Source organism: Lepus europaeus, chromosome 3, assembly GCF_033115175.1.
Source record: "Lepus europaeus isolate LE1 chromosome 3, mLepTim1.pri, whole genome shotgun sequence".
NCBI lineage: Eukaryota > Metazoa > Chordata > Mammalia > Lagomorpha > Leporidae > Lepus > Lepus europaeus.
Window position 1 is genome coordinate 129,599,004 of NC_084829.1, and position 11,486 is coordinate 129,610,489.

The 11,486-nt window shown below is 43.6% G+C and overlaps 1 protein-coding gene across 1 annotated transcript in view; it reads right to left on the bottom strand.

Moving 5' to 3' along the window:
* ARHGAP18 (Rho GTPase activating protein 18) overlaps positions 1 to 11,255 on the bottom strand; it is a 140,708-nt gene extending 129,453 nt beyond the window's left edge. The window contains exon 1 of the mRNA XM_062186747.1: positions 11,077 to 11,255. Coding sequence (XP_062042731.1) covers positions 11,077 to 11,189 — 113 coding nt within the window. The 5' untranslated portion in view covers positions 11,190 to 11,255. The remainder of the gene's footprint in view (positions 1 to 11,076) is intronic.
* Positions 11,256 to 11,486: the final 231 nt, after the last annotated feature.

Consider the following 11,486-nt stretch of genomic DNA (forward strand, 5'->3'; position numbering starts at 1 on the left):
TCTTGAATCTGGGCGGGTCCATGGCCAACTGGCCAAGAGAATGCTGGCAAGTGAGTAACTCCTGGGGCTGGACCCTCGGAAGCCTGGTAGGTTCCACATAGACTTCTTGGAATGTTCACTCTGGGGTAAGCCAGGAAGAGGGTCAGAAGTCTGACTACCTCAGTACCACTATGCACTGAGGAAGCCTGAGCTAGCCACGTGGAGAAGCTGCAGGGAGAGGGAGAGGGAGAGAGAGAGAGAGAAAACCAGCCAGCCCCAATGTAAAATGTGCACAGGAAGAAGTGTCTGAAGCTTGATAACCCCCCAAGAAAGAACTTGACTGTGATCCTCCAGCATCCTGAGAGCAAACTTACTTGTAACTAGCTTTAGATTACTGTGTTCCATAGAAACAGATGACTGAAACCCCCCACCTAGGGCTTCAGGCCACAAGTCACAAAAGGGTAGAACCTGGGTCAGACCCAACACACAGACATTATACTGGGGATGGGGTGGGGTGGGGGGGACTTAACTCTGCATTTTAAAAATTTAACCCAACATTTTCTACCAGAATCTACATTTTTCTGAGGCCAGCACTTTCCAGGCATCCACTTCATTCATTTATTATGTTACCTGCCAGGCCTCTATTGATTCCTGGGAATATAATCCTTGCTCCACAGCAGTGAGGGATAATACAGTAATGCAATTATACAATTACCTAAATATATCCAGTGTGATGGCCTTGTGTCACACAGAATAATTTTTAAATATAATTTTTAAATTCTATAACTAAAGAACTTAAATCTGAAATTTATGATTTTCAAAAATAAATTTTAAAAACTGGCAGTCCCTGATTTAACCTTAAGGAAGACAGACACTACACACCTTTATTTTTATTTATATCCAAATAACTTCCATCAGATAAGCAGCTTTGACGGTATTATTCAGGCAGAGAGAAATGGACAGACACACTTAGTAACTCTAGTAAAAACATTAATTATAGAATAAGCTGGTCAAGTTACATGTTTGTAAACCACCTATAAATAGCCTAAGTGCTTTGCAACTTTCAGTTGCCAGCTTATGTTTTCTTACTCAAACCGTATCTCAATTACTTAACAAATTCTCTTGAAAGTGTCATACCTCAAAAGAGGAACTGGAGTCACAGCTTCCTAAATAGGATAGTGCAAGAGTTGTCGTAGAACCCAGGTGAATTTCATGTAAAGCTTCTTCAGAGTTGCAATTCTTATATACGTTTCCCTAGGCTTATCATCTGCCCCTAGTCAGGACCTTCACTGTCATTTAGTTAAAACACATAGGAAAATGGTTTTATCATTTCAAATGTAAGATATTCCACATTCACATATCTTTCAAGCATTTCTGAGTTACTCAAATGTCTTCCTAGGGGATATTTTAACTTTATGGTGCTCAATACTACAGAATTCCTAAGAGCTTCCTTGGATATAAATGGTATCTCATAGTCATTGGTATTCAGAGACAAACCAGATCTCTAACACCAAATCACCCAGATTTCAAAATTCTTTTGAGTGTGAATCCCCAAAATTCTCTGCAGAGTTCTAGTTGTATGGCAGCACGGTGCTCAAGCATTTCTCACTTCACTAAGTTAGATCAGTTCTCATCTCCTTCAACTAGGGTACGTCAATGTCCTCCCCTTCCTAGCCCTTTTCAAATAAATGACAATAATCCGTGGTCAAAGACTGGCACAGCTTTAGGACACATGAAGATGATACATTCACCGCAGTAAGGACATGGCCCTATGGTAAGATAAACCTGGAGGCAGCCAAACACCAGCACTTCTGCTTCCCACTTCACAAAGGTCCTGAATCATCAAAGAAACAGTGAATGGTAACCCCCCGCCATAACTGAACATTTTATTTCAATTGAACAATTGATTCTGAACCTGCTACTGATAACTCAGAACACATTTCCATAGCAACAATGTTACCAAAACATAGAGTTTTGAGTTTCCTAAGAGAAAAGAGCAACACATGAATATGGAATATAGAAACTTAGATAGCCTAATGCTATTTTTCCTACTATGAAAAACTGCTTCTGCGTTTCCATTTAGCCTACATGTCTACTCTCCCTCCAGCTCACCCACCCTCCAATTCTCCCTTCCTCCACTTACCTTCATTTCCACCAAAAGAGCCCCCAGGGTCTTAGAGGTGCAAGGAAAGCAGCCTGCTCCTGTTAACCACTTCTAAGTAGGAACTACGAAGTCTATAGGAACTTGAGATGCAAGTACAGGGAAGGGTACGGAAGGAACTGGCTAGAAAGACAGGGTTTTCTGCCTAGTGCGTAGCAGGCATTTAAAGTAAATATATTATGTATGATATAGATGAAGAAAAAACCCAACAATACAGTTCTCATTTTCTTTTGCATTAAATGGCAAGGAGGATAGGGCACAGGGCTCAAAAGGAAATGGGTAGGGGACGAAATCCCCCACAACTGTATCACGAATATACCGTCCTCGGCCTAATTCTGCTCTATGAAATACTACTTCTTGGTTTTGAGATCAACATAAAATATATATGTTCATAAAGCATATAAATGTATTTTGAAGGTTAAAAAAGTATTAAAATCATCCTTTTCTCAATTTCCCTGCAGTGATATGCCAGTACTTTTTCTTTTTTTTAAAGATTTATTTATTTATTTGAAAGAGTTACACAGAGAGAGAGAGGAGAGGCAGAGAGAGAGGTCTTCCATTTGCTGGTTCACCCCCTAATTGGCCATAACGGCCGGAGCTGCACAGATCCGAAGCCAGGAGCCAAAAGCTTATTCCAGGTTTCCCATGTGGGTACAGGGGCCCAAGGACTTGGGCCATCTTCCACTGCTTTCCCAGGCCATAGCAGAGAGCTGGATCAGAAGAGGAGCAGCCGGGACTTGAACTGGCGCCCATATGGGATGCTGGTGTTTCAGGCCAGGGTGTTAACCCTCTGCGCCACAGTGCTGGCCCCTGACAGTACTTTCATCTTCAAGTTTTCAAATAAGTTAAAGTCAATTTGCTGCCCCCCCCCCTTTTTTTTTTATGAATGAGAAGGAGAAAGTAGAGAAGAGAGAGTGTGTGCTTCCATCTGCTACTTCACTCTCCAAATGTCTGTTAGAGCTGGGGCTAGGCCAGGTCTAAGCCAGAAGCCTGGAACTCAATGTGTTTCTTTGATGTGGGCAGCAGGGACCTCAGTACTTAAGTCATCATCTGCTACTTCCCAGGGTACACATCAGCAGGAAGCTGGAATCAGGAGTGAGGCTGGGACTCAAAACCCAGGCACTCTGATATGGGATATAGATATTCCAAAAGGAGTCTTAGCCTGACTCCTGCCTAACACCTGCCCCTCAATGTTGTCTTCTTAGGAAAAACAGTATTCATTTGAAAGATAGAGTGAGTGAGTGAGTGAGAGAGAGAGAGAGAGAGAGAGAGAGAGAGAACGAGATCCTCCATCTTCTGACTCATTGCCTAAATCACCACAATGGCCAGAGCTGGGCCAGGAAGAAGCCAGGAACTCCATCTGGGTCTCTCAGATGGGTGGCAAGGACACAAGTACTTGGACCACCTTCTTCTGCTTTCCCAGGTGTGCTAGCAGGGAGCTGAATCAGAAGTAGGGCAGCCAGGACTTGAACAGGCACTCAAATGGGATGCCAGTGCACACCTCAACCTTGTTGTTTTTTTAAGTTTTATTTTTTTGAAAGTCAAAGTTAGAGAAAGAGAGAGAGAGAAATCCTAATCTTCTATCACCTGGTTTACTCTCCAAATAGTCATAATATCTGGGACAGGGGCAGGCAGAAGCCAGGATCCTCTAACTCCATCCAGGTCTCCCACAGCGGGTGGCCAGGACCCAAACACTTAGGCTACTTCCCTCTGCTTTCCCAGCAACAGTAGCTGGACTGCAAGTGGAACAGCAGGGACTTGAAGATACTGGCATTTCAGGCAGTGGCTTAACTCACTACACCACAACACGGCCCCTCAGTCCTTTTAATAACTTGAGATAGGAATTATAACCAGTTTGAAAAAGGGAAAGAAAAAACTGAAGACCTGAGATGTTAAATGGCTCAAGGTCACAGAGCCACTAAATGACAGATCCAGCACTCTCAACCTAGATGTCTGGCTACAGTCACCACACTGCCTCCCTCTCACACTCATTCATGAGTTCAATCAAACTTTTATCAACTGTGCGGAGGGGCAGAGGCTCACTAAGGTTTAGGTGTAAGGAAACTCACTCTCCTCCCTACAAAAACAGGAAGGTCTCCATCCTCACTCAGCGAACTGACATCTGACCATACGGCTGAACAGTAAAATACAAATAAAATGTAAAGTTCAGCATGGCCACTCTGGCTAAATGAACTGTCTGGAGCAAACTTAAGAGATTACACTGAAAAGAATTCAGTAATGATGTTCCTTATCTATTTTTCGAACACTCTGCAAAGCTATACATTTGATTTTTATAAATGAGCACATGATCTAGGCAGAGTATTACTATGTTGACTATAGATGAGGAAACCAATACCAGTATTATGTCCCAAACATCCTAACAAAGATGCCACATCCTTTCTATAGGAATTTGTCCAAATCTCAACTCTTGCTTCCCCTGAAAGACCTCAAATGGCCAAATTATAAGCTGTCTGGGGATCTGCTATGGCCAGCTCAAAAAGATTAATCGGATAAATCCAATTCCTTTTCAAAAATGTGAAATGGGGCAATAAGGCCAGTTAGCGATGAGATGGGACATGACAGAAGCAATGGTGCTGGGCCACCATGCAGGCCATCACTCTCAGGCTGGGATGATGACCCCAGAAAACCAAGGGTAGAAAAGAACCAAGTCTCCAGAGACAGCAGACTTGCCAAAGCTAAAGAGAGGAGATGCCTCCTCTCCCGCTGACCCAGACCCCTGCAAAAAAGACTTCATTTTCCCTAAAGAAACTTAAGTGTAGTGTTCTTTGCAGCCAAAACGCAATGACCAAATGCATGCAGGAAGGTGATGAGGTCTCACACTCTCTTTCAACACAAAAATGCAGATCCTTGGTGGACCCGGGTGTGGAAAAGACTCCAGATGTAGTAACTGGCCACACAGGTCTCCATGGTTTCTGTTTACTTCCTTGCCAAAGAGGATAAACTTGGCCTGCTCACAGCAACAAATACAGAAGCAAAAGAATGTGTTTGGAACAGTCCAGAAATCAACCCTTCCATCCCTGCCCTAAGTGACTCCTAACTTCTGAACTGATTTTTCTCCCTACTCGATGAATGAGGCTTCTTTTTCTCTGTTATCATGAGAAGTGAAAAAGCCCACTGAATATCATACCGAAACAAGTTTTACCACCAACAATTTCATCTCAAAGTATTCATATGATATGAAAGGTTTGGATCAGAAGACAAAGCACCTAGAGAGGAGGGTTCAGGAGGGGCGTGGTCACACCTGGCCTGGTGCGCATCTTCTACCTGATCAAGCAAGGGTGATTATGCTATAACGCCACTCCCCTCTTCCAACCCCCTCCTGGGGTCAGCAACCCCAAGGCCCTGTATTTCGCAGTTCTGCACAGAGAGAAGGCAGCCAAATGGAGCTGGGAGCAGGAGCTTCAGCCAGGTGCAGCCTCAGCAGCTAGAATATTGTTTTTTTCTTATGTATATTTATTCAATTTCATTTAGTTGAAAGGCAGTGCAACAAAGAAAGAAAGAAACACACACAGAGAAATCTCCCATCTACTAGGGCACTCCCCAGATACCCATGATAGCTGGGGCTGGGCCAGGCCAAAGCCAGGAACTCCATCCAGATCTCCCTCACGCATGTTAGGGACTCTGCACTTGAGGTATCATCTGCTACCTCCCAGGTGCACTGGCAAGAAGCTAGATCAGAAGCAAAGGCACAGAGGGATATTAATTCCATTATGAAGGTCTGGGAGGAATTTCTAGAAGTCCAAGCCCAGGATGCCCTCTACCCAGTGACATTCCAGACAGGCAGGAGGGAGGAGAAACAGAACCTATACCCTTATTCATAAAAACGCCAGTCTGAATACAGACTGGGTTCTCAGATCTTTCCTGATATGCCTGCCTGGTCTAACACATGCACTTCTCTTCATCAAATTTGGCTAGCATGCTTCCCACTAAAAAACAAACCAAACAACAACAACAAAAAGCAGAGGCAGAGGTGCGACTCAAGCCCAGAGATTTTAACGTGGGATCCAGGTTTCCCAGTGGCACCTTAACCTGCCGTGCCACAAATGCCCACCTTTTGGGTTGCTTTTCTAAAGTGTGAATAAGACTGATATTTACATGTGATGGGAAATTAAAAAACTGGACAGAAAGCATTGTTTTTTTGGTTGGTTGGCCCAATTAATAAAAACAATTTAAGCCTAGCTACCATGTGGGCCATTAGCAAGTATAACTGTTGTGGGTCCATTGCACTCTAAGAAGCAGACATACAAATAGAATTCAAAACAAACAAACAAAAAAAAGAACGTAGATAAACGTTTAAATGAGCACAAGCCCCACTTAGAAGAGACAAGAGTGCATGATGTACTTGTACAGCAGGAGGAAGAAGTAGGCTCAGGAAAATGAGGCAAATTTTCAGCAGGTGTGTCGCTTTGCGGGGGAAGGGGTTGTAATTTCTAGATCCTTATATTCGAAAGGCATAAATATAATAACCAGTTTAAAGAAATTAAATAATTGTGAAAATGACAGGGCTCCTAGATGTGAGCAATTAAAAGGCAAGCATCACATCCCTCAAAATGAAGATTGGGAATATGTTCTCAGAATTGTTTTCTACAAAGTACACTGAATCTCTTAAGAACTAATTTACAGTTAAAATGATGAAAAAATTAAGAATGGCCCAGTTTTTTTCCATAACCTTCATTTTCCATTTAGTTTTTTGGAAGACCCTTTTATGCACAGATTTCAAAATTTTTTTGCACTACAAAAAATTTTCAATTCCATTTTTCAGGACTTGCTGGAGGTGCCCTGCTGAGTAGAATGACTGAGTGACTGGTTATGCTTATGGACCCATGGAAGAGGCCAAGTGGAAGACGGTGTTCTTCCACTTGGCACGCTGGGCACTGCTGGGTCCTAGTGGAGGAGGGAAGCATTGAGTCCCACTGCCAAAATGAACCACCCACATTCCATCTCACCATAAAAGTCAATGTTTGCAAACCTCAGTGCCCATCCTTACCCCAAGGCAAGCTCGCTTTAGGCGGCTGTTACTAGTTCAGGTTGTACAGGTCGCTATAGGCCAAAAAAACACTTCCAAGGTGTTTCAGACTTCAAAGGCCTAAACTATTATGTCATTCTGAGTTAACCACATAGTTCATGCCTATGTTTCTGAACGTCTGACAAAACGGCATTTAAGAAAATGTATCTGAAATGAGGAAGAATATGCTGTATACTGCAAAATATGATAATCGCTTCGCTTCACATAGTGTTAAGGCAAATATCAGGTTGCTATGAGCCAGTCACTATCCTATGGCCGTGGGCTAACTCTTTCCCACTTAATCGTCCCAAAGAGGCCAGTACTATTATGAAGTTCAGAAAACAGGTAGCGAGTGAACTAACTTTTTCAGGTCTACATCACTAATGAGCTGAGATGTAAATGCATGGTTGTTCCTGGAGCCCAGGATTTATGTCCCCAGTGTGATGTCTCTTGGTTCTGCCTACCCCATGTCAATGGCAAATGGATTCAACAAAAGCTTAGACAAAGAGTCTCACATACTCATTTATAGAAGACAAAAAGAGGACCTCATCCTTCAACCTATGTAAAGAGTGAAAAGGATCAATTATGGAAAAAATACCTATTCACATGAGAATATTTTAGACATGATATGCATAGCAATTAAAAGTTTTTCTTAAAATGATGGTCAAGAGAGAACTTCGAGATGTGATGACTTTAAACTGCCCTTGTCTCGACTGTTGGGGAACAGTTTTTTTTTTTAATACTATTTGCTGAACCTTTACTTATTGCAAGGTTAATCTTATGTGTGTAAAGTTAATTGAAAATAGATCTTAGGGGAAAAAAAAAACAATAAGAATGGGAATAGGAGAGGGAGGAGGAAGAAGGGTGGGTGTGAGGGTGGGAGAGAAGGTAGGGTAGGGAGTATCACTATGTTCCTAAATTTGTATTTATGAAATGCATGAAGATTATATACCTTAGATAAAAGGTTTCTAGGTATAAAATTAATTGTATAGTTTCAGGTAAGCATCAGAAAATACACTCGAATAAACACATAAAGTAAAAAAAGAACAGGAAGAATAGGCAAAGTGCCTTATCCTTTGAAAAATTCCTTTCAAAAGTAAATATTAAGAAGCCTGCTTGAAAAAACAAGTAAATAAAGTCCTATAAATATAGCTACTCATAAAAAGTAGTTTGCTTTGGAAACATTTGACCATGAACAAGTCAGCCAGAACAACTAATGTTAACACATATTTTTCAAATCCTGATGTTTTGAGGAGAAAACATTACAGTAACAATGAAAACAGGAGTCTACAAACACTTTAGAGGCTCTAACCAGGAGGAGGAGGAGGAATTCATGAATCTGCCATCTCAACAAATGTGCTCTGATAACGAGGAATGATGGAATGGAGGGAATTTCAGACTGGCAGATTCTTCAAGGAACCAAAACAACTAAGTTTTTCAAAAAAGGACTTGGTAAAGCAAGGTTAAAAATCAAATATTTTTATAAATACCCTAAATCGTATGAAAAAGTCACTATACATTTCAAATGGCATTATAGGTGCATGAATTTACCTACTGAACTAAATGATTAAATAGTTTATCAAAGTTCATATGACTTAGAAGAGACAATAATTTGTGCTCTCTCCAGCAACTTTTGAACAGTCAACAAGGAATACAGTCTAATTTGGCTCTGTTTTCAAAGTTTCAGTTGTTTTGTTTTGACTGATTGGAATGCTTTTTTAAAATAGGCATCAACCATTAACCTTATACCTTAGAGCAACTTCCTAATTCTAAAACCACTGGTGACTAACCTGGCCAGGGCAACCCCCTTCACCAGCCATAGGTGATCACCACTGTCCCAACCCAACTCTCAAAACCTTCCTCCACCCATCCATCCCCACCCCCATGCCAATTCCAGTATCTCAATCCTTCCAAGCTAAACAAGTTGCCTCCCAAGGTAACATCACCCTTATCTGACAAATTATTCTCTGCTTAAGGGTCAAAGTTAATGAGAACTGCCCCCTCTTCTCTCCTTCCTTTCTTCCAGCTTTCAAATCAATCTCTCCTTCAACCAATAAAAATAACTAAGCCTCAGGTTCCAATGAAATTGTGAGAATTTGGGGCTGCTATGGACATGCAATATGGGAGCCAGCAGGCAGGTGGGAGGCACTAAGAAACAGACCTGGAGTTGCCACCCCACCAAGAGTGCTCACTGTGAAGGCCTTGCCCACCGTGTCACCTTAGTGCTTCTTGGTTCCGCTTCTGTCTATGTTGAGACTGATCTGTTCTCTCTTGTTCTCTGAACCCACTCAAGTACAGGCCACCCACAACAAGCAACAAGAACTGCACACACAGGATAAAGAGCCTCTTATCAGCCCCGGCAAAAGCCTAGAACTACAGGTGCAACCACCTAAGCCATCCCTGGGGGTGGAGTCCTCCAAGTGAAAATGAGAAGTTTGGAGTCCAGGTCCCTAAAGGTCTACTCACACTCATAGTCAAGATGCACAATTCTGCTCAGACCCCCAGGACACCTCAGCCTGGAGTCCACGGAGACCATGCCGAGCGTGCCCAATTCTGGCCATGGAGATTGCCACGTGCAATCCAACTTAAGGCAGGGCGGGACTGCTTGCTGCCGACATGTTACTTATACATGATGTTCTATAGGACAATGGAACGACAACATGTGATGCTCTCTCCCAGAAAACACTTCCAATGACTGAACATAAAGTGTGAACACATCAAAAGCGCAGGCAGCCACTCTTTCGTATCTGTGGACATGAATTCATTTAACGGAAGACATCCTGTGGATGCTCTCTGAGAAAAAGTTCATGAAGCCTGGGCTTCGACACAGAGTATTAGAGCCAGGCCTTTGATTTGTCTCCCTCCCCCATGCTTGAGGATTTTACAACAAATGAAAGAAGGCATTATGTCAGCTCTTACGGCACAGACGTAAGTCACATAAGAACAAAGAAGGTTTTATTATCACATTAAGCATCAAGGAGGAAATGTGCTTACTGATAACTAATTTAGCCTCCCAGGCTATTAGGTTAGCATTTGCTTTTTTGCAATCTCCTAGGCCAATATTGACTATTTATATCTAAGATTGGAGGTAAAAATGTTCTGCTAGCAAGAAGGTCATTCAGGGGAGAGGAGGAGGGAAAGCCCTTGGAAAACAGAACAAAGTGCACAGCAAAGGAAAAAGGTACTCTTTGCCCCACAGTGGTCTATAGAACATTTGCCCTTTCTGCCTATAAAATGATTTAACATTAACCACATTTCACTTTGGCAGCAGAGTGCTACCTCCTGACAGAAACTCCTTCTTAAAAGCTGGGGCTGGGGGGCCGGGGGGGGGGGGGTACACACACAAAAGAATGTGGAACAGACTGCCACAGGCCAGCGTCCTGGGCTTTTTGCCTAGGACGTTTGCTTTCAGTGAGGAGAGGAAACACATACACACTCTCTCTCTCTCACAAGCATACACACACACACACACACGCACACATACACTCCAACAACAACAGCTTGCCCAGTGAACAGCCTCCCCCCCCCCCCCTTTTTTTTTTTTTGGCAGACTTTCCCAACTAGAAGTTCCAGTGGCTGTGCCCTGAGCCCATTCAAGAATTCCATCTCATAGGAAGTGTGTCAGACACGGTCATCTGATCTTTCAACATTTGCAAGTGCACCTGCTAGGCAAATGGTCCGAGAGCCCTGCAGCCGTATCCCCATATCCAGCCACGCCGGGAATGACAGGGCTGTCCGGGACCTGGAACTGGAGGAGCAGTACCCAGCGCCCCCTCCCCCCGCCAAGCAGCTCCGCGGTTGCAGGAAACCAGGTGCGAAGTGCAGAGGTAATCCCCTTCTCCCCGCACCAACTTCCCTGTCACTTTTTTCCTAGAGCAGGTAGGAGGCTGGGTTTTGTTTTCTGGCTTACCTCGAGGTGGCTTCCTCACCTCCCTGTGCATGGCTGTCCCCCACGGCCTGGTCCTTGCCGCTGGGGTGGTAGGCGGTGAGCACAACTCCCTGGGAACTGGAGAGCCAGCTCATGGTGACAGAAGGGGCATAATTTCTGCGATCCTTACACAGAGAAGGAGAATGAAGTTCCTGCCTTGCCTGGCAACTCGCTCATTAGCATCGGCCAGCTCCGCCCCCCGAGGCTGGCGATTCACACGGGGAGGGCGGGGTCTCGCCCATGGAGAGCTTCCTGGCTCTCGGATTTGAAGCTGTGACTGTAAGTGGATTGGCGGCTGCGGTTCAGCTGGGGGCTCTGGTGGGATACTGCTCCCCTCAGGCCAGACTTATTCCTATCTGATTAAGCTGCCAGATTGTGTGTTCGGTTTTTAA